The 21,446-nt window shown below is 56.8% G+C and overlaps 2 protein-coding genes and 1 long non-coding RNA gene across 11 annotated transcripts; 2 read left to right on the forward strand and 1 right to left on the reverse strand.

The window, feature by feature from the left end:
- The first annotated feature begins 28 nt into the window (after positions 1-28).
- On the forward strand, positions 29-14,333 carry LOC105498006 (thrombospondin 3). Of its 4 annotated transcripts, none has more exons than XM_011769718.2 (23): positions 29-119; positions 2,592-2,798; positions 3,978-4,234; positions 4,337-4,439; positions 6,072-6,098; positions 6,306-6,388; positions 6,474-6,525; positions 6,651-6,799; positions 7,216-7,356; positions 7,583-7,660; positions 8,048-8,200; positions 8,413-8,523; positions 8,613-8,720; positions 9,007-9,166; positions 9,504-9,622; positions 9,759-9,811; positions 11,346-11,539; positions 11,718-11,896; positions 12,005-12,053; positions 12,274-12,470; positions 12,711-12,883; positions 13,801-13,940; positions 14,025-14,333. In XM_011769718.2, exons 2-23 carry the CDS (start codon positions 2,627-2,629, stop codon positions 14,081-14,083), a joined length of 2,757 nt encoding a protein of 918 aa, XP_011768020.1. In that variant the 5' UTR covers positions 29-119; positions 2,592-2,626; the 3' UTR covers positions 14,084-14,333. The 4 variants fall into 4 exon arrangements, with proteins under 4 accessions (XP_011768020.1, XP_011768018.1, XP_070940361.1 ...); XM_011769716.3 differs by lacking the exon at positions 29-119 and adding an exon at positions 688-1,224; XM_071084260.1 differs by lacking the exons at positions 29-119; positions 6,306-6,388 and adding an exon at positions 688-1,224 and having other exon boundaries at positions 6,474-6,518.
- Positions 3,801-6,651, reverse strand: LOC139359852 (uncharacterized). The gene is made up of 2 exons (XR_011616362.1): positions 6,340-6,651; positions 3,801-4,259 (listed from the first exon to the last, which is right to left on the reverse strand). It is a non-coding gene; the product is annotated as an uncharacterized lncRNA (long non-coding RNA).
- Positions 14,334-17,003: 2,670 nt separating the features above from the next.
- LOC105498003 (mucin 1, cell surface associated) lies at positions 17,004-21,172 on the forward strand. Of its 6 annotated transcripts, none has more exons than XM_071084333.1 (7): positions 17,004-17,153; positions 17,599-17,723; positions 18,778-18,827; positions 18,927-18,982; positions 19,413-19,534; positions 19,620-19,769; positions 20,787-21,172. In XM_071084333.1, the coding sequence occupies exons 1-7, from the start codon at positions 17,096-17,098 to the stop codon at positions 20,859-20,861; spliced, it is 636 nt and encodes a 211-aa protein (XP_070940434.1). In that variant the 5' UTR covers positions 17,004-17,095; the 3' UTR covers positions 20,862-21,172. The 6 variants fall into 6 exon arrangements, with proteins under 6 accessions (XP_070940434.1, XP_070940422.1, XP_011768010.2 ...); XM_071084321.1 differs by adding an exon at positions 19,131-19,267 and having other exon boundaries at positions 17,608-18,827; XM_011769708.3 differs by adding an exon at positions 19,131-19,267 and having other exon boundaries at positions 17,635-18,827.
- Positions 21,173-21,446: the final 274 nt, after the last annotated feature.

Consider the following 21,446-nt stretch of genomic DNA (forward strand, 5'->3'; position numbering starts at 1 on the left):
GGGACAGCGCTGTCCGCCCGGCGCGCTTCGGCGAGTCACGGCGCCTCGGCTGAGTGAAGCCCCGAGCCCCTGAAGGCGCGGCAGGCTCAGGAGAGCGGGGTCTTGTGCGCCTGGGCCAGGTCTGAGGGCTCTTGCCAAACTGCACGTGGCCTGTACTGCTCCGGGGCCCCTTGGGGCTCGTGCCCGAGCGGGGACTGCGGGGGGGTCCCCCGAGCAGCATGTTTTCCACAGCGCGTTATGTTTGGAGCGGGCCCTGCGCCGCCTGTCGCCATGGAAACAAAACAGGGGCGGTGGCGGCGGCCGGAGGCAAGGCCGGGCTGGGGCTTGGGTGGGGGAGGGGAAGAGCGGCTCGCAGGCTGTTGCTTAGGTAACGGGAACTCCGGCGCCCCTCTGCTTCATCCGGGTCACGGCCCGTCCGCTAGTACCCACAATGTTCCACAGTCTGGTCCTTGGCTCCTCGCCTGTCCCCCTGGTCTTCTACGCCTGTCCCTGGTGTCCCTTTCGTCTTTCCTGGTTTCTTCACTCCGACCTCACCACTGCTTTAGAGTCTCCCTTCAGTTCCCCTCAGACGCTTCCAGACTCCCAAGCTTTCCTAGGAATGAGGGAAAATGGAGAAACAGGCACGTATCAGGGAACCCTCACCCTAATAAAGAGCACTTGCTGCGCCAGAACATCTAACTTCATGCCATGTGGGCATCCCTGGGCACTACAGCAAGCTAGTTTCGGCCACTCCCTTGGCATCCTTTCCTGCCAGCTGTGGAATAATGCCCACTGTCTAGCACTGCCCCTGCCAGAGGTTCTTGCCTTCCACAATCGTGGCTTCCAGAAAACAGTAGCATTCGGTAGTGCTGTGTGCGGAGACCCCCAACAATGTGATGACTGCGGAGAGGGAGGCACCTGGGGGAGGATCATTAGGGAGAGGTAGAAGGCAGGGAGGCCTCCAGGATTCTTTCCCAGTGCCCCTGGTTCCCAGAGCTGATGATGCCTCCAGGGTGATTGGCAGCTCTTTGTTTCAGCCCCCCCTCACCCGCCTGCTGGCCCCCCCTCCAACTCTGTCCCTCCGCCCCCCGGCTCCTGCTCTCTCCGCCTAGCCTTTTCCCCTCCCAGCTGCCTGCCTGCCAGGGGTAGTGAGCCGGCTGAAAGGCATGGAGACGCAGGAACTTCGGGGGGCCCTGGCTCTTCTCCTCCTTTGCTCTTTCGCATCTGCCAGTCAGGACCTGCAGGGTAAGCCTGTCTCCATCCTCTTAGACCGCTCTCTGTGTCTTCCCCATTTTCCCTCAACCCAAGTAGCAGAGAGCATGTGGGCAAAGGGAGAGGGAAGAGTCTAGAAATTGAGCCAGAGGAAAACGTTAGACTGCCTAGGGTTCGTGAAATTATGGCCTGGTGGACAGGAGTGGGCACCACAGAGTAGTGGGGGAGTTGGAACGGGCCAGGGTCAGGCATGAGGCCAGGGCAGAGGACTCAGGAACTGGATGCTCAGGCTGCCTGGCTGGGGTGGTTCCTGAGCATCTGTAGGCACCCTGGGGTCTGGGAGAGCAGCCTGAAGGTGGGCATACTGTAGGTCCCTGGGCTTCGTCCCTCTGGGCTCCTGGCTGCCCAAGGATAGGGCGGGGGTGGGGACCAAGAAGCCTGGGCTCTCCCGGAGGTCTGGTGGTGGGATGGGCCAATGGATGTGGGAGAGGTAGCTGGAGCAGATGACACAGGCATAGATTCTTTACTGGCTGGAGGGAAAACCACAGATTGGCCAGGACACAGGAGGCAGAGGAGCTGGGTCCTACATTCCGGTGGGAGATAGCCCAGATGGTGGGAGGGTCAGAGCCCTCAGTGGGCAACTGTTCTTATCCAGAGCGAGTGTGCTGTGCCCCTAGGATGGAAGGAGGGGAACTAGGGTGTGGAACGAGCCAAATCCAGGAATGGAAAGAGAAACTGCCTCCCGTTTCTGCGTTGTGGGAACCAGGTGCCACTCCTGAGGGGGATCAGCACAGCATCTCCTTTGCGCCACCTGGTGGGGGCATCTCAAATTTGTGGGGTGCTGTTTGTGTTTCAAAGTGAGCCTCAAACCTGCAGGTTCCCAGAAGGTGGTAATAGGCAATAATGGGGAAAGGAAGGCACAGCGGCTCTGTCTTCTGAGAGCAACAAGAGTTGAGGTTTTGTTTTGTTTTGTTTTTTTGAGACGGAGTTTCACTCTTGTTGCCCAGGCTAGAGTGCAGTGGCGCGATCTCGGCTCACTGCAACCTCCGCCTCCCAGGTTCAAGCGAGTCTCCTGCCCCAGCCTCCTGAGTAGCTGGGATTACAGGCGCCCGCCACCATTCCTGGCGAGTTTTTGTTGTTGTTTTTGTATTTTTAGTAGAGACGGGGTTTCACCATGTTGGTCAGGCTGGTCTCAAACTCCTGACCTTAGGCGATCCACCTGCCTCAGCCTCCCAAAGTGCTGGGATTACAGGTGCGAGCCACTGCGCCCAGCCAAGGGTTGAATTTTGAGGTGATTAACACTGCCTGGTGATGGGAACAGGGGGTGATGTGGGCTCAGGGGAGGGCATACCTTAGCATTTGATCCCATTCTCTAACCTTGATAACCCCTGCCTGACCAGTAATTGACCTGCTGACTGTGGGCGAGTCTCGGCAGATGGTAGCTGTGGCAGAGAAGATCCGGACAGCCCTGCTCACTGCTGGGGACATCTACCTCTTGTCCACCTTCCGCCTGCCCCCCAAGCAGGGTGGTGTCCTCTTTGGCCTCTATTCTCGCCAAGACAACACGCGATGGCTGGAGGCCTCTGTTGTAGGCAAGATCAACAAAGGTGACTGGTGGGCATCTCCTTTCCTGCAATGGTGACCTCTTTTAAGCATTGTCCCTCATCCCTACTTCACAAGTGCTTCCTCATTCTCCTTGGCCTCCACTGGGGACCAAGGTCCCATCAGGCTGTGCCCAGACATCAGGGGCGCCTGGTATGGGGTGCTTACAAGGTGCTTTAAGAGGCCAAACAATAGGGTGAGGCTTGAGTCCTGATATTTGTAGGGATGGGAGGTTGTACTTGGGGATGCTTGGAGGGAGGTGAGGCATGTCTCTGTGCCTCAGCGGTGGTATAGAAAGGTCTTTCAGATCCCTGGAACAGTTCAGTGGCCACAGAACCAGCTGTCACCATAGGAGAGGATAGAGTCATCCGATACCAGTGAATACTAAGAAAGTGTTTGTCTCTAAACCAATTATTTTTTCCAACGGAGTCTCGCTTTGTTACCTAGGCTGGAGTGCAGTGGTACAATCTCAGCTCACTGCAACCTCCACCTCCTGGGTTCAAGCGATTCTATCTTAGCCTCCTGAGTAGCTGAGACTGGTGCCCACCACCACGCCTGGCAAACTTTTGTATTTTTAGTAGAAATAGGGTTTCACCATGTTGACCAGGTTGTTCTCGAACTCCTGACCTCAAGTGATCTGCCCACCTTGGCCCCCTAAAGTGCTGGGATTACAGGTGTGAGTCACTGTGCCTGGCCTCTAAACCAATTTCTTTTTTTTTTTTTTGAGACGGAGTCTCGCTCTGCCGCCCAGGCTGGAGTGCAGTGGCTGGATCTCAGCTCACTGCAAGTTCCGCCTCCCGGGTTCACGCCATTCTCCTGCCTCAGCCTCCCGAGTAGCTGGGACTACAGGCGCCGCCACCTCGCCCGGCTAGTTTTTTTGTATTTTTAAAGTAGAGACGGGGTTTCACCGTGTCAGCCAGGATGGTCTCGATCTCCTGACCTCGTGATCCGCCCGTCTCGGCCTCCCAAAGTGCTGGGATTACAGGCTTGAGTCACCGCGCCCGGCCTAAACCAATTTCAAAAACATTTATTGTGTACCTATTACATACAAAGTGTTGACAGCTACATAGTAGAATTAGGGATGGGGGCCCTAGAGATGTGGTATCCAGCAGAGTTGATCCAAGGCTCAGCTGGGAGGCAGGGGGAAGGGGATAGCACCCATACTGATCTCCCCTCCTGGGCAGTACTGGTGCGATACCAGCGGGAGGATGGCAAAGTCCACGCCGTGAACCTACAGCAAGCAGGCCTGGCCGATGGTCGCACACACACAGTTCTCCTGCGACTCCGAGGTCCCTCCAGACCCAGCCCTGCTCTGCATCTCTATGTGGACTGCAAACTGGGTGACCAACATGCAGGCCTTCCAGCACTGGCCCCCATTCCTCCAGCAGAGGTCGATGGGCTGGAGATTAGGACTGGACAGAAGGCATATTTGAGGATGCAGGTGAGCCGGGAGGAGCCTCTGAGTTCTGTGGAAATAGAATTTGCACCAGTTGGGGAAGGGGTTGGTAGACCTTCCCACCTTACTCTGCTGCTATCCCCCCAGGGCTTTGTGGAATCTATGAAAATTATTCTGGGTGGGTCCATGGCCCGGGTAGGAGCCCTGAGTGAGTGTCCATTCCAAGGGGACGAGTCCATCCACAGTGCAGGTAACACAGAGACTTGTTTGCTGACATTGGACCATGGGTCCTGTGGCCTTTGGTGACTCCTGTCTTCTTGACCTCTCTCTCCATTAAAACCCATTCCTTTGGCTCACCCATTCCTAGGGTTTCTAACCCTGTTATTCCAAATCTTTTACCTGACTCCACAATCTCCAATACAGCCATCCCAGAAAAAAAAGCGATCCAAGAGAGGAATTAGTTAATTGCTTGGTCTTGGCTGACCAAGAGATACTGGTCTCCAGTATTTTTTTTTTTTTTTTTTTGGAGATGGAGTCTTGTTCTGTTGCCCAGGCTGGAGTGCAGTGGTGCAATCTGGGTCACTGCAATCTCCACCTCCTGCGTTCAAGTGATTCTCCTGCCTCAGCCTCCCAAGTAGCTGGGATTACAGGCGCCCACCACCATACCCGGCTAATTTTTGTATTTTTAGTAGAGATGGGGTTTCACCACATTGGCCAGGCTGGTCTCGAACACCTAATCTCAAGTGATCCACCTACCTTGGCCTCTCAAAGTGCCGGGATTATAGGCGTGAGCCACCGTGCACGACCTGGTCTTGAGTCTTTTATAGTTCCCACTGGCAGCTCTGTCACTAGCAATTTCTCTGAGTATTGCCCATCTGCCTGCTCTCTCTGACAGGGATGTTCAGAAGCTCTCACCTAAATAAAACCTCCCCAGATACTTGAGGGAGAGCTCTTGAAGAAGGGAATGGGATGGCTGGGTGTGGTGGCTCACACCTGTAATCCCAGCACTTTGGGGGGCCGAGGTGGGCTGATCACTCAAGGTCAGGAGTTCAAGACCAGCCTGGCCAACATGGTGAAACCTCATCTCTACTAAGAAATACAAAAAATTAGCTGGACATGGTAGTGGGTACCTGTAGTCCAGTTACTTGGGAGGTGGAGGCAGGAGAGTCGCTTGAACCCGGGAGGTGGAGGTTGTGGTGAGCTGAGATCGTGCCACTGCATTCTAGCCTGGGCAACAGAGCAAGACTCTGTCTCAAAAAAAAGAAAAAAAAAAAAGGCCGGGCGCGGTGACTCAAGCCTGTAATCCCAGCACTTTGGGAGGCCAAGACGGGCGGATCATGAGGTAAGGAGATCGAGACCATCCTGGCTAACACAGTGAAACCCCGTCTCTACTAAAAAATACAAAAAACTAGCCAGGCGAGGTGGCGAGCACCTATAGTCCCAGCTACTCGGGAGGCTGAGGCAGGAGAATGGCGGGAATCCGGGAGGCGGAGCTTGCAGTGAGCCGAGATCCGGCCACTGCACTCCAGCCTGGGCGACAGAGCGAGACTCCGTCTCAAAAAAAAAAGAAAAAAGAAGGGAATGGGTGTACTGGGGCCCTGGCCCTGCTTTGGGCCCATCCCTTCTGCCGCTACCATGCCTAGGAACCAGGAGGATTTGGGTTTTGACTTCCTGTGAAGCAACTCCCTTAGAGGGCCTTTTGCCCTGTGGAAGGAGCTGGCACTGCTTGTCTGCCAGCTCTACCCTCCCAGTATCCAGCACCCCATCTTTATTCTGGGGCTCCAGCCCTGTCCCTGTCCTCACCTTCCTTCTTCCTCCTCACCAGCCAGGCCTCTCTTCACTTCACCTCACCCCTCTGACTATGTTTTCTTCTCCTCTCCAGTGACCAATGCACTGCACTCCATTCTAGGTGAGTAGGCCACACTGAAGCGGAAGCAGGGACGGGGGAGGAGGCCCCAGGCTCTGGCAGCTGCCTGAAACTAAGTCCTCTTCAGTCAGGAATGTAGTAGGTTTAAAGGCAGAGGTGGGCAGCCGTGGCATGTGCCGGCTTATTGCCCATGGAGGGCCCAGGACTGGTGCTCCAGTACTGAGCCCCTCACACCCTGGGTCCTGACAGGGGAGCAGACCAAGGCGCTGGTCACCCAACTCACCCTCTTCAACCAGATCCTGGTGGAGCTGCGGGATGATATACGAGACCAGGTTTGGGTGGGCCGGTGAAGGGTGGCACTGATTCTGGGGTGGGGTGGCAGATGTCAAGTGCTGACTCCTTCCCATCCTTCTCCAGGTGAAGGAAATGTCCCTGATCCGAAACACCATTATGGAGTGTCAGGTGTGCGGTGAGTGGGAGAGCAGGGGAGGCTCCAGATGATAGTGCCACGTTCCCCACCCAATGGCTTTGGCTTTCCCTTCTCGTGGCTTAAATAGTGACCACCGGGTAGCTCTGACTATGTCCACCCCTCAGGCTTCCATGAGCAGCGTTCCCACTGCAGCCCCAATCCCTGCTTCCGAGGCGTGGACTGCATGGAAGTGTACGAGTACCCAGGCTACCGCTGTGGGCCCTGTCCCCCCGGCCTACAGGGCAACGGCACCCACTGCAGTGACATCAATGAGGTGGGGGAGGGCAGAGCCCAGAAGGGTACAGAAAACTGGGGTGAGGATGTCAGGAGGAGCCCAAGAGGGTGGGATAAATGCTGGTCCAGAGGAGAGGAATTTGGAGTTTAGGAGAGGTCAGAGGCAAGAAGAGAAATGCAAGATGGGAGAGACAGAAGGCCTAGGGCAAAGACTGAAGGCCACACAGGGAAGGAGCTGGGGAAACTGCAGGGGAGGCTTGAGATGGCGACCAGGCACATGGGGAGGGAGAGAGGGAACCCTGAGGGAAGCGGGGTGGGGACCAGGAGCACAAGGCGGTTGTGTGGGGGGGAGAGCTGCACAAAGGGGAGACCTGGAGCAATGGTTCATGGATCACAGCCAGGGGCCTGAGTTTCCCAGAGGGTGGCCTGACCTCTGCCTTCTCATTTGTTCCCCAGTGTGTTCACGCTGACCCCTGTTTCCCGGGCTCCAGCTGCATCAACACCATGCCCGGCTTCCACTGTGAGGCCTGTCCTCGAGGGTACAAGGGCACACAGGTGTCTGGTGTGGGCATTGACTATGCCCGGGCCAGCAAACAGGTCAGACTGGGTAGTGTGTGTGGACAAGGGATCTTGGCCTTATAGAGGCCAGGGGCTTCTGGGTTAGACATGGGACCCTTGTGATGAATGGGACATGGATGGCTTTGCATCGGCTTTGGGTCTGGGCTTAATGTTGATGTTCACAGATAAGGCCATACCAGTGTCCTCTGCTGTATCTGAGGAGACCCACCATAGGTCTGGTTCCACCCAAAGTCTGCCCCTTCAGGTCTGCAATGACATCGATGAATGCAACGATGGCAACAATGGTGGCTGTGACCCAAACTCCATCTGCACCAACACTGTGGTGAGCTGAATACCCTGAGTGTATTCTGGGGTGGTGGGAATGGTAAAACCCCAACCCTTTCCCCTTCTTACCTTCAAATTTCCTGCTGCCTTTCCTCCTCCCCAGGACACTACACAGATTAGGTGTTCACATGGACTTGGTTTGGAATACTGATTTGCCTCTTGCTAGCTCTTTGGCAGGTTATTTAACTTTTCTGAGCCTCAGCTTCCTCATCTGAAAACCAAGGCTATTATCCACCCTGAAAGGCTGTCATGAGAACCTAAAGGAGATACTGATATGCCTGGCATAGCCGAGTGCCCAGCCCACACCCCGCAGGTGGGGCAGTGCTGGTCCTGGGTGCCTGGTGGGCTCACCCTCGTTCCTAAGATGCTGCCTCTCCACTCTTAGGGCTCTTTCAAGTGTGGTCCCTGCCGCCTGGGTTTCCTGGGCAACCAGAGCCAGGGCTGCCTCCCAGCCCGGACCTGCCACAGCCCAGCCCACAGTCCCTGCCACGTCCATGCTCATTGTCTCTTTGAACGCAATGGTGCAGTGTCCTGCCAGGTAAGCTAGGCTTCAGGCATGGAAGGAAAAGGGAGAGTCTGGGGAAAGGGGTACGGCTATGTTTATGGCCTGGGTTGCAGGCCTTCACAGGAGAGAGGTGGGCCTGAGCCCAGGAACTGGTTGGTGGGGAGAATAGAACCTGAAGCAGGGAAAATAGAGGGAGGAGGGGAGCCAGACCAAACTGCTAGCTCCTACCCTTTGTGTTGCCCTAGTGTAACGTGGGCTGGGCTGGGAATGGGAACGTATGTGGGACTGACACAGACATCGATGGCTATCCAGACCAAGCACTGCCCTGCATGGACAACAACAAACACTGCAAACAGGTGCAGGGAGCAGGCGGGTGAGGGGGCGTAGTGGGGAGCCCAGGCTGGGTCAGGCCAGAACTCATCCATTCTCTTCCCCTGAACTTTAGGACAACTGCCTTTTGACACCCAACTCTGGGCAGGAAGATGCTGATAATGATGGTGTGGGGGACCAGTGTGATGACGATGCTGATGGGGATGGGATCAAGAATGTTGAGGTGACTCCCAGATTGCCCTGCCCCTTGGAGCTCCTCTCCTCTCCTCCTGTCCTCTCAGTGCCTCTCTTACCTCATTTGGCAGCTCTCTAGGAAGGGCTCAATACTCCAAATCAGAGAGGCAAAAACCTCGTGCCCAGGACAAGGAGGCTGGATGGGTGGGACTGTGCTGAGCAGTTTGTCCATCACAAGGGTGTGATCTTAGAAAAGGATACAGTGACAAAGTAGGTGCAAGATGACAAGTGATTTAGGGGAGACCTGACCCTTCCCCTCCCACCCCTCTGCCCAGGACAACTGCCGGCTGTTCCCCAACAAAGACCAACAGAACTCAGATACAGATTCATTTGGTGATGCCTGTGACAATTGCCCCAACGTTCCCAACAATGACCAGAAGGACACAGATGGCAATGGGGAAGGAGATGCCTGTGACAACGACGTGGATGGGGATGGTGCAGGCCTGGGGCTGAAGGGGTGGCTGGGGGACCTGTAAGAATTTGGATCAGGTAGGGATGAAGAAGGGAAGCTAGGACATCTCTGTGAACTGGGGAGGCAGGCTTGTGGACGCTGGCCTGGGTGAGGAGAGACTACCTGCAGCAAATGTCAATGGGAATGTGAGGCAGGGCGTAGCGTTGGGCAGAGTGTGGACTAGAAGGTAAGACAAGAAACAGGCAGATTTCCTGACCAGTTGTCCTCTAGGTGGGGAGACAAAGTTCAGGACTTTCACCAACCTAGGAGAGAGAGTATGGCGTGTTCTAGTAACAACCTTGTGCCACCCATGTCTTCTAGGCATCCCCAATGGATTGGACAATTGCCCTAAAGTCCCCAACCCACTACAGACAGACAGGGATGAGGACGGGGTGGGAGATGCTTGCGACAGCTGTCCTGAAATGAGCAATCCTACCCAGGTACAGGGGGATGGTAAGGACGGGCGGGATGAGAGTACTGATGGATGAAGCCCCAGCCCTTTGGATGGGAAGTGGTCAGATCACCCTCTTCAGAGTTATAAAGTGGAGATGGTGAGAACAGGTCCCTCTCTCTCAGACAGATGTAGACAGCGACTTGGTGGGGGATGTCTGTGATACCAATGAAGACAGGTAAGGTCTTGATCAAGAGATGCAAGGTATTTCTTTTTTTTGTTGTTTTTTTTTTTGAGACGGAGTCTTGCTCTGTCACCCAGGCTAGAGTACAGTGGCACGATCTTGGCTCACTGCAACCTCCGCTTCCCAGGGTCAAGTGATTCTCCTGCCTCAACCTCCCCGAGTAGCTGGGATTACAGGCATGTGCTACCAAGCCCAGCTAATTCTTGTATTTTTAGTAGAGACAGGGTTTCACCATATTGGCCAGGCTGGTCTCGAACTCCTGACCTCAGGTGATCCACCAGCCTCTGCCTCCCAAAGTGCTGTGATTACAGGTGTGAGCCACACTGTGCCTGGCAAAATGCAAGTTCTTATAGGGGATATTTTACTTTCCTCTAGTATATCTTTTTTTTTTTTTTTTTTTTTGAGACGGAGTCTCGCTCTGCTGCCCAGACTGGAGTGCAGTGGCACGATCTCAGCTCACTGCAAGCTCCGCCTCCTGGGTTCACGCCATTCTCCTGCCTCAGCCTCCCGAGTAGCTGGGACTACAATTGGCCACCACCACACATGGCTAATTTTTTGTGTTTTTAGTAGAGACGGGGTTTCACTGTGTTAACCAGAATGGTCTCGATCTCGTGACCTCGTGATCCGCCTGCCTCAGCCTTCCAAAGTGCTGGGATTACAGGTGTGAGCCACCGCACCCGGCCTCCTATTTTTTTTGAGATGGAGTCTCACTCTGCCACCCAAGCTGGAGTGCAGTGATGTGGTATCGGCTTACTGCAACCTCTGCCTCCAGGGTTCAAGCGATTTCCCTGCCTCAGCCTCCTGAGTAGCTGGGATTACAAGCGCGTGCTACCAAGCTCGGCTAATTTTTTTTTTCAGTAGAGACAGGGTTTCGTTGTGTTGGCCAGGCTGGTCTCGAACTCCTGAAGTCAGGTGATCTGCCCACCTTGGCTTCCCAAAGTCCCGGGAATACAGGTGTGAGCCACTGTGCCCGGGCCATAGTATATTCTAAATTCCTTCTATGATTTAGCCTTAATTCTCTATCGCTATTGAGCAGGAAGTCATTCTTATAGTCATCCCTCCATTCCTACTGCTGGACCTTCACCTCAGAAAACTGACTGCCAGGCCGGGCGCGGTGGCTCAAGCCTGTAATCCCAGCACTTTGGGAGGCCGAGACGGGCGGATCACGAGGTTAGGAGATCGAGACCATCCTGGCGAACACGGTGAAACCCCGTCTCTACTAAAAAAAATACAAAAAACTAGCCGGGCGTGGTGGCGGCGCCTGTAGTCCCAGCTACTCGGGAGGCTGAGTCAGGAGAATGGCGGGAACCCGGGGGGCGGAGCTTGCAGTGAGCTGAGATCCGGCCACTGCACTCCAGCCCGGGCGACGGAGCCAGACTCCGTCTCAAAAAAAAAAAAAAAAAAAGAAAATTGACTGCCAGAGGTCTGATTGTATGGAGAGTAGACTCCAGAGGCTCCCAGGCAGAAGCAAGGGGAAGGACAAGGAGTACCTTTAAAGCCTTTATTTGGTACCTGTTCTTCTGATTAGTGATGGGGATGGGCATCAGGACACCAAGGACAACTGCCCACAGCTGCCAAATAGCTCCCAGCTGGACTCAGACAACGATGGACTTGGAGATGAGTGTGATGGGGATGATGACAATGATGGCATCCCAGATTACGTGCCTCCTGGTCCTGATAACTGCCGCCTGGTACCCAATCCCAATCAGAAGGACTCAGATGGTAAGCCTGGGGACCCAGAGCATGTTGCCTTTGCCCAGCTGGAGGCAGCAAGCCCCGTTGGGAAGTGAGGAACGGCAAGGTGGGGAAAGAAGTCAGGAATGCAAGGCCCAACAGGTGGTATTGTTGCCTAATGGCAGTGGCCAGGGCCTTCCTGAGCACCCAGCCTCACTCTGCCCAGGCAATGGCGTTGGTGATGTGTGTGAGGATGACTTTGACAATGATGCTGTGGTCGACCCCCTGGATGTGTGTCCCGAAAGTGCAGAGGTAACGCTTACGGATTTTCGGGCCTATCAGACCGTCGTCCTGGATCCTGAGGGTGATGCTCAGATTGACCCAAACTGGGTTGTGCTCAACCAGGTACTTGGGGCAGTGGGCTGGGCAGGTGCTATCAGGGCTACTGGGGCGGGGGGCCTGGGAGGGATAGCACACCTGCATCACAGCTTTTTCTTTACTATACAACCCCAGGGCATGGAAATCGTTCAGACCATGAACAGTGACCCTGGCTTGGCAGTTGGTATGTAAGGGATATATAGTTCAATCACTTCCAAATGGAGGAATCCTATAGGGGCAGAGGGTAGGGGAGGAAACAGACAGGGAGAATGGGCAAAGTGGTGAGAGAGAAGGCAGTGGCACAAGCTGGCCACACACATAGCAGGCATCCTTTCCCAACTTCACCCCATGATGGGCCACCAGTAGCTTTGCTGCCCCTGACCTTTATCCCACCCCCACCCCAGGATACACGGCCTTCAATGGTGTGGACTTTGAAGGCACCTTCCATGTGAACACAGTGACTGACGATGACTACGCAGGCTTTCTCTTCAGTTATCAAGACAGTGGCCGCTTCTACGTAGTCATGTGGAAGCAGACTGAGCAGACCTACTGGCAGGCTACACCCTTTCGGGCGGTTGCCCAGCCCGGGCTGCAGCTCAAGGTCCCCAGCTGCTCAGATTCCCCAACCCAGGGCCCTTTCCCAAAGCTCTCCTCTGCAGCCCCAGGGCCTCCCCCACTGCTTGACTGGGAACCCTCTTACCCAGACATCTGGCTTGGAGCCAGCTCTGTGGGGCATTTTCATGACCGCCTTGACTCCCTTTCCCACCTGCACTTACCAACCTGTTGTCTCCCCTCACTCCAGTTCTGCAGTTGACCCACTGTCTTTGCCAATGTCTCCCAGGCAGTGACATCAGTGTCTGGCCCAGGTGAGCACCTCCGAAATGCCCTGTGGCATACTGGCCACACCCCTGATCAGGTGCGACTACTGTGGACGGACCCACGAAATGTGGGCTGGCGGGACAAGACCTCCTATCGCTGGCAGCTTCTGCACCGGCCTCAAGTTGGCTACATTCGGTAAGGAGAGGGGCTGAGCCCACCTGTGGGACTCAGGCCGGGCCTGTCCTTCCTCTTTAGCTGGGACTCACCAGTGACCTCTCCATGGGTGGGGACTGCAGCCACTTCTCTCCATTTCCCTTTCTCACCATGGACACAAGCACCTATGAGTGATGTTGGTGAAGTCACTTCTCCTCCATGACCTATTTTCCCCTCTGTAAAATGAGGGCATTGGGTTAGATGCCCTTTTCAATTCTCCAGAAGCCTCCAAACCCAGGCCAATCTGTGGAGGGGCACATCACATCTGGTCCCTTAGTTGGTATGGCCTGGAATCTGTCTTATCAACCTGGATAAGGATCATCTGACCTGGAAGGGATCATCATTTACAGAAGAGAAAACCAAGGCCCTGACTTCACAGGCCTCGGTTCAGCACTTTGTTCACAACTTTGCATTCCTCTCCAACAAGTAGCCCTAGTTGGTGGGGATGAACAGGAAGGGAGGGGAAATGGGTCTGCTTAGAGGCTGGACTTTCCATGGCCAAGAGCCCAGAATCCAGGAACCTGGGTTGGTTCCCCTTTAAGGTGCCTGGGGCTGTGGGGTGCCAGGACAGGGGATAAAAGGGGGTGGACTAGAGCCTGGGAAGCGGGTGACTTCACCCCCCAGCCCATTGTGCTTATCGTCATGGCAACCCAATCCTCGCTTGGAATGCGGCTGGTGCTTTGAGATGCAAAAGGAGCTGGACAAAGAGCTGGGGCCCCAGGCCTGAGAAAAGCACCCCCCTTCCCTCTCCTTCCTGCCTCCCTTTCCCTCCCTCCCTTCTCTCTCAGGCCTGGTGAGCTCAAGGGGGGCTGGGGAAAAGCAAGGCCCCAGGCATGGTGGCAGAGTGCCCACTGGCACCCTAGCACCAATGGACACTCCTATCCTGGAATCCTGGACAGGGTGAAGCTCTATGAGGGACCCCAGCTTGTGGCGGATTCTGGGGTGATTATTGACACATCCATGCGAGGGGGGCGTCTTGGTGTATTCTGCTTTTCCCAAGAAAACATCATTTGGTCCAATCTCCAGTATCGATGCAATGGTGAGGTGACTGATTGAGATCAACCTGATCCTTCATGCCTTATGGGAGAGCCACATCCTCTGACTTTATTTATTTCCCCTTCAGACACAGTGCCTGAGGACTTTGAGCCATTCCGGAGGCAGCTGCTCCAGGGAAGGGTGTGAGGAGGAGGCCACCGGATTCAGAATTCAGAATTTTAGACCCTTTGGCCTTGGGATCCACCCTGGAGACCCTGAGGTCTAAGCTACAGCCCCTCAGCCAACCACAGACCCTTCTCTGGCACCCAAAAGGAGTTCATTTCCAGAGGGGTGGTCGCCCCACTCTTCAGGGGATGAGTTTTCAAGGGGTATTACTCAGGCACTAACCCCAGGAAAGATGACAGCACATTGCCATAAAGTTCTGGTTGTTTTCTAAGCCAGTGCAACTGCTTATTTTAGGAATTTTCCGAGATAGGGTGGGGAAGTGGAAGGAATCGGGGAGTAGAAGAGAAAGCCTGGGAGGGGGGAAGTTAGGGATCTAGGGGAAGTTTGGCTGATTTGGGGGTGCGGGTTGGGGAGGTGCTGGATGGAGTTAAGTGAAGGATAGGGTGCCTGTCGGAGGATGCCCGAAGTCCTCCCAGCCCCACTTACTCACGGTGGCAGCGGCGACACTCCAGTCTATCAAAGATCCGCCGGGATGGAGAGCCAGGAGGGCGGGGGCTGCCCCGCTAAGGGTAGGGGGGAGGCCGGGGGGCCGGGGGGGCCGGAGGCCGGGACGAGTGCAATATTGGCGGGGGAAAGAACAACACTGCACCGCGTCCCGTCCCTCCCGCCCGCCCGGGGCCCGGGATCCCGCTCCCCACCGCCTGAAGCCGGCCCGACCCGGGAACCCGGGGCGCGCTGGGGAGTTGGGAGTTGGGTTCACCTTGGAGGCCAGAGAGACTTGGCGCCCACAAGGCGAAGGGAATGGTAAGGGGGAGGGGGGAAGAAGAACGGGAGTTTGCGGAGTCCCGGAAGGCCGCTTTCCGACGCCCGGGCGTTGCGCGCGCTTGCTCTTTAAGTACTCAGACTGCCCGGCGCGGAGCCGTCGCCATGGTGACGCGTGTCCCAGCAACCGAACTGAATGGCTGTTGCCTGGTAATGCCGGGAGTTGAGGTTTGGGGCCGCCCACCTAGCTACTCTGGTTTTCTCCAGCCTGCGAGTGGGGGGCTCCCCGCCTCCCCGGCCCGCGTTCCCGGGCGCACTGACGTCAGACGCCCCCACCCCGCCCAGCGCCCGCCCCGGGGTCTCGCGGCTCACAAAGCTGCGCCTCGGGTACCGAGCGGCGCGCGGGCGGGAACGGTGGTCTCTCGTCTGCTGATCCGATGCTCTCCAATCCCGTGCCTCGCCGAAGTGTTTTTAAAGTGCTTTCCAACCTGTATCTTTGGGGCTGAGAACTGTTTTCCGAATACAGGCGGAACTGCTTCCGTTGGCCTAGAGCGCAGCCTGCGACTGCGGGACCCAAGTTCCACGTGCTGCCGCGGCCCGGGATAGCTTTCCTCCCCTGGTGCACTGCTGCGGCACACACCTCTCGGCTCTTGCGCATTACGCACCTTACGTGTGCTTTTGCCTTCCACTACGTACCTACCTGTCCCCAATACCACTCTGCTCCCCAAAGGATAGTTCTGTCCCTAAATCCCATTCTGTCACCCCAACTACTCTCTGCGCCCCCCCCCCCCTTTTTGAGACGGAGTCTTGCTCTGTCGCCCAGGCTGGAGTGCAGTGGTGCGATCTCGGCTCAGAGCAACCTCTGCCTCCTGAGTTCAGGCGATTCTCCTGCCTCAGCCTCCTGAGTAGCTGGGATTACAGCGCCCGCCACCACGCTCAGCTAATTTTTGTATTTTTTAGTAGAGACGGGGTTTCACCAACTTGGCCAGGCTGGTCTTAGAACTCCTGACCTCGTGATCCACCCGCCTCGCCCTTTCAAAGTGCTGGGATTACGGGCGTGAGCCACCGCGCCCGGCCCGATCTGCCTCTTAAGTACATAACGGCCCTCACAGAACGTGTCCAACTCCCCTGCCCACGTTCCAATGTCCTCTCCCACATATCTCAGTGCCCTTTCCACATACCTCAGGACCCCACCCGCTTAGCTCCATTTCCTCCAGACGCCACCACCACGCGTCCAGGAGTGCCCCCTCCTAAAGCTCCCAGAAGTCCACCATGCTGTGCGTTCCTCCCTCCCTGGCCACGGTAGTGACCCTTCTCTCCCGGGCCCTACCTCCCTCTCGCGGGCTCTCGCTGCCCCACTTAGGCAGCGCTGCCCTTACTCCTCTCCGCCAGGTCAGAAAAGCTCCTCAGCCGGCGCGGTCCAGCCCCGCAAGGCTCCTGGTGACCACTAGAGGGCGGGAGGAGCTCCTGGCCAGTGGTGGACAGTGGCAAGGAAGGACCCTAGGGTTCATCGGAGCCCAGGTTTCCTCCCTTAAGTGGAAATTTCTTCCCCCACTCCCTTCTCAGGAGAATGCCAAGGAGGGAACCCAGGCTGCTGGAAAGTCCGGCTGGGGCGGGGACTGTGGGTTTCAGGGTAGAACTGCGTTTGGAACGGGACAGGGAGCGGTTAGAAGGGTGGGGCTATTCCGGGAAGTGGTGGGGGGAGGGAGCCCAAAACTAGCACCTAGTCCACTCATTATCCAGCCCTCTTATTTCTTGGCCCCGCTCTGCTTCAATGGACCCAAGGAGGGCAGGGAAGTGGAGTGGGAGACCTAGGGGTGGGCTTCCTGGCCTTGCTGTACAGAACCTCAACCTAGCCATCTTTGTTCCCCATTCCCACCTTAGTTGTTGCCCTGGGGCTAAAACTAGAGCCCAGGGGCCCCAGGTTCCAGACTGCCCCTCCCCACTCCACCCTGGAGCCAGGGAGTGGTTGGTGAAAGGGGGAGGCCAGCTGGAGAACAAATGGGTAGTCAGGGGGTTGAGCGATTAGAGCCCTTGTAGCCTACCCAGGAATGGTAGGGGAGGAGGAGGAACAGGTAGGAGGTAGGGAAGGGGGAGGGGGCGGGGTTTTGTCACCTGTCACCTGCTCCAGCTGTGCCTAGGGCGGGCGGGCAGGGGGGAGGGGGGCCAGGGGGACTGGTATAAAGCAGCAGGCGCCTGTGCCCGCTCCACCTCTCAAGCAGCGCCTGCCTGAGTCTGTTCTGCCCTCTCCCCACCCAGTCCACCACCACCATGACACCAGGCACCCAGTCTCCTTTCTTCCTGCTCCTGATCCTCACAGTGCTTACAGGTGAGGGGCACAAGGTGGGGAGTGGGCTGCCCTGCTTAGGTGGTCTTCGTGGTCTTTCTGTGGGTTTTGCTCCCTGGCAGATGCACCATGAAAGGCAAGAATTCTGTCTGTGCCAGAAGGAGGGAGAGACTAAGGACAGGCTGAGAAGAGATGCCCCCCCCAAGAGTGGGTGCCAGGGGCAAGCAAATGTCCTGAAGAGAAGTCTAGGGGGAAGGGAGTAGGGAGAGGGAAGGCTTAAGAGGGGAGAAATGCAGGGGCCAGGAGCTGAGGCCTGTGGGCAGACAGAAGGAGGCTGCTGCAGGGAAGGAGGCAGCCAACCCAGGGGCTGCTGAGGCTGCCCACTCCCCAGTCCTCCTGGTATTATTTCTCTGGTGGCCAGAGCTTGTATTTTCTTCTTGCTCTTATTTTTCCTTCAACCCAACCCTATTAGTTTAACTTATCACAGCTGCCACAGCCCCTGAACCCACAACAATTGTTACAGGTTCTGGTCATACAAACTCTACCCCAGGCGGAGAAAAGGAGACTTCGGCTACCCAAAGAAGTTCAATGCCCATCTCTACTAAGAATGCTGTGAGTATGACCAGCAGACTCTCCAGCCACAGCCCCGTTTCAGGCTCCTCCACCACTCAGGGACAGGACGTCACCCTAGCCCTGGCCATGGAACCAGCCACAGGTTCGGCTACCACCTTGGGACACGATGTCACCTCGGCCCCGGACACCAGTGCAGCCCCGGGCTCCACCGGCCCCCCAGCCCACGTTGTCACCTCGGCCCCGGACACCAGTGCAGCCCCGGGCTCCACCGGCCCCCCAGCCCACGTTGTCACCTCGGCCCCGGACACCAGTGCAGCCCCGGGCTCCACCGGCCCCCCAGCCCACGTTGTCACCTCGGCCCCGGACACCAGTGCAGCCCCGGGCTCCACCGGCCCCCCAGCCCACGTTGTCACCTCGGCCCCGGACACCAGTGCAGCCCCGGGCTCCACCGGCCCCCCAGCCCACGTTGTCACCTCGGCCCCGGACACCAGTGCAGCCCCGGGCTCCACCGGCCCCCCAGCCCACGTTGTCACCTCGGCCCCGGACACCAGTGCAGCCCCGGGCTCCACCGGCCCCCCAGCCCACGTTGTCACCTCGGCCCCGGACACCAGTGCAGCCCCGGGCTCCACCGGCCCCCCAGCCCACGTTGTCACCTCGGCCCCGGACACCAGTGCAGCCCCGGGCTCCACCGGCCCCCCAGCCCACGTTGTCACCTCGGCCCCGGACACCAGTGCAGCCCCGGGCTCCGCCGCACCCCCGGGCTCCACCGCACCCCCAGCCCACGATGTCACCTCGGCCTCAGACTCTGCATCAGGCTCAGCTTCCACTGTGGTGCACAGCACCACCTCTGCCAGGGCTACCACCACCCCAGCCAGCAAGAGCACTCCATTCTCAATTCCCAGCCACCACTCTGATACTCCTACCGCCCTTGCCAGCCACAGCACCAAGACTGATGCCAGTAGCACTCACCATAGCACAGTACCTCCTTTCACCTCCTCCAATCACAGCACTTCTCCCCAGTTGTCTCTTGGGGTCTCTTTCTTTTTCTTGTCTTTTCACATTTCAAACCTTCAGTTTAATTCCTCTCTGGAAGATCCCAGCACCAACTACTACCAACGGCTGCAGAGAGACATTTCTGAATTGGTGAGTATCAGCCTTTCCTTTCCCATGTTCCCCTGAAGCAGCCATCAGAACTGTCCACACCCTTTGCATCAAGCCTGAGTCCTTTCCCTCTCACCCCAGTTTTTGCAGATTTATAAACAAGGGGATTTTCTGGGCCTCTCCAATATTATGTTCAGGTATAGTTCTGGGTGTGGACTCAGTGTGGTGGTTGGAGGGTGGGTGTTGGTCATGACCGTAAGGAGGGACTGGTGCACTCAAGGTTGGGGGAGAGTCCTGAGCCAGAGCTGGGACCTGTGGCTGAAGTGCCCATTTCCCTGTGACCAGGCCAGGATCTGTGGTGGTACAATCGACTCTGGTCTTCCGAGAAGGTACCACCAATGTCCACGATGTGGAGACACAGTTCAATCAACGTAAAACGGAAGCAGCCTCTCGATATAACCTGACGATCTCAGACATCAGCGGTGAGGCTACTTCCCTGGCTGCAGCCCAGCACCATGCTGGGGCCCCTCTCCTTCCAGTGTCTAGTTCCCCACTTTTTCCTTAGTGCTGGCAGTTAGAGGGGCACCTCCTCTGGGAGACTGCCCTAACCACTGCTTTTCCTTTTAGTGCGTGATGTGCCATTTCCTTTCTCTGCCCAAACCGGGGCTGGGGTGCCAGGCTGGGGCATTGCGCTCCTGGTGCTGGTCTGTGTTCTGGTTGTGCTGGCCATCGTCTATTTCATTGCCTTGGTGAGTGCAGTCCCTGGCCCTGATCAGTGCCCTCCCCCCCGCCGACAGAAAGCACTCCATGGTCTGCCATAACCTATTTCCCCAGGCTGTCTGTCAGTGCCGCCAAAAGAACTACAGGCAGCTGGACATCTTTCCCGCCCGGGATGCCTACCATCCTATGAGCGAGTACCCCACCTACCACACCCATGGGCGCTATGTGCCCGCTGGTGGTACCAATCGTAGCCCCTATGAGGAGGTGAGATTGGGCCCCACAGGCCGGGGGAGGCAGAGGCTTTGGCTGGGCAAGGGTTCTGAAGGGGGTACTTGGAAAACCCAAAGAGCTTGGAAGAGGTGAGAAGTGGCATGAAGTGAGCAGAGGAGGACCTGGCAAGGATGGGGGGGCAGAGGTCAGAGGAGTTCTGGGGGACAGGCCTGGGAGGAGACCATGAAAGAAAGGGGCCCTCAAGAGGGAGTGGCCCCACTACCAGAATTCCTAAAAGAGCATTGGCTGTCCACATTCATGCTGGCTGGCCCTGGCTGAACTGGTGCCACCACAGCAGTTTTGTTTTGTTTTGTTTGCACCCAGAGGCAAAATGGGTAGAGCACTATGCCCAGGGGAGCCCTTCCTGAGGAGTCACAGGGGTGAACCCCTGTGCCCCTGATCATCTCCTAGGAATAGAGGGTAGACCGAGAAAGGCTGGTGTAGGGGGAGGTTTCCCAGGTAGAGGAAGAAGTGTCAGCAGACCAGGTGAGCCTGGGTGCCAGTTGGGTTCTTGGGAGCTTCAAGGAAGTAAGGAACCCTCCCTCCTTCCTCTCCTGGCTTTTCTCTGTGGGACCTAGTAAATAATTACTGCAGCCACCTGAGGCTGGAAAACCACTCCAGGTTGGGGAGGAGAGAGGAGTTTATTTTTCTTGCTCCTATTTTCCTCGTCCTGGAGACCTCCCTCTCTCGGTTTTACAAAGACACAGATACACACACACACACACAGATGCACACACACACACACCTACACACCTTCTTTGGCTGGAACAGCAGAGAATAGGGGGACAAGGCGGCTGATTAGAGCCAAGAAGAGGAAGTGAAGGAGAGCAGAGGGAGGAGGGCAGCCCTGTTTACAGTTACTGGCTGGTGGGGTGGCAGGTGCTCTCTCTGAATAAGCCCTTTGAGAGCTGGCCAGGACTCTGGACTGATTACCCCAGCCTGGGGTGGCATCCAGGGGCTCTAGGAGGTACCTTCTGCTCCTCACCCTGGATCTCTTTTCCTTCCACCTAGGTTTCTGCAGGTAATGGTGGCAGCAGCCTCTCTTACACAAACCCAGCAGTGGCAGCCACTTCTGCCAACTTGTAGGGGCACGTCGCCTACTGAGCTGAGTGGCCAGCCAGTGCCAGTCCACCCCACTCAGGTTCTTCAGGGCCAGAGCCCCTGCACCCTGTTTTGGGCTGGTGAGCTGGGAGTTCAGGTGGGCTGCTCACAGCCTTCCTCAGAGGCCCCACCAAGTTCTCGGAACCTTCTCGGTCTGTGGAAGCTCATGGGGGCCCTTGAGGGCTTATGCCTGGGAAGTGTTGCAGTGGGGCTCCCAGGAGGACTGGCCCAGAGAGCCCGGAGATAGCAGGGGACCTGAACAGGACTGAATAAAACGTGGCCTCCCGCTGCGCCAACTTCTGATCTTTCATCTGTGGCCCGTGGGCAGCAGGGCGGTCAGAATGTGTGTGAGAGGCCTGGGGGAGGAGACAGGGAGGCCAGGAGGCAGTAAGGAGCAGGTTTGTTTGAGAAGCAGGAGATGTGAGGAGGAGGTGACGTTGGGGTATAGGGGTGGCCTGAGGAGCCACCTCTGGCTAACCCTGGCAGCACAAGCGGAAGGAGGAAACGAAACCCAGGCGGGTTTTGGAGGGCTGGCATGACTGGGCTCCGTGACTGGGCTCTGTGTGCCAG

Source organism: Macaca nemestrina, chromosome 1, assembly GCF_043159975.1.
Source record: "Macaca nemestrina isolate mMacNem1 chromosome 1, mMacNem.hap1, whole genome shotgun sequence".
NCBI classification, from domain to species: domain Eukaryota; kingdom Metazoa; phylum Chordata; class Mammalia; order Primates; family Cercopithecidae; genus Macaca; species Macaca nemestrina.

Excerpts from the sequence above, each read along its gene's own strand:
- LOC105498006 (XM_011769716.3), top strand. The coding sequence starts at position 1,146 with ATGGAGACGCAGGAACTTCGGGGGGCCCTGGCTCTTCTCCTCCTTTGC. Across the intron at positions 8,201-8,412 it reads ATGGTGCAGTGTCCTGCCAG|TGTAACGTGGGCTGGGCTGG; the intron begins GTAAGCTAGGCT and ends GTGTTGCCCTAG. Across the intron at positions 9,167-9,503 it reads CAACGACGTGGATGGGGATG|GCATCCCCAATGGATTGGAC; the intron begins GTGCAGGCCTGG and ends CATGTCTTCTAG.
- LOC105498003 (XM_071084321.1), top strand. The coding sequence starts at position 17,096 with ATGACACCAGGCACCCAGTCTCCTTTCTTCCTGCTCCTGATCCTCACA. Across the intron at positions 18,828-18,926 it reads AGAGAGACATTTCTGAATTG|TTTTTGCAGATTTATAAACA; the intron begins GTGAGTATCAGC and ends CTCTCACCCCAG. Across the intron at positions 19,535-19,619 it reads TCGTCTATTTCATTGCCTTG|GCTGTCTGTCAGTGCCGCCA; the intron begins GTGAGTGCAGTC and ends CTATTTCCCCAG.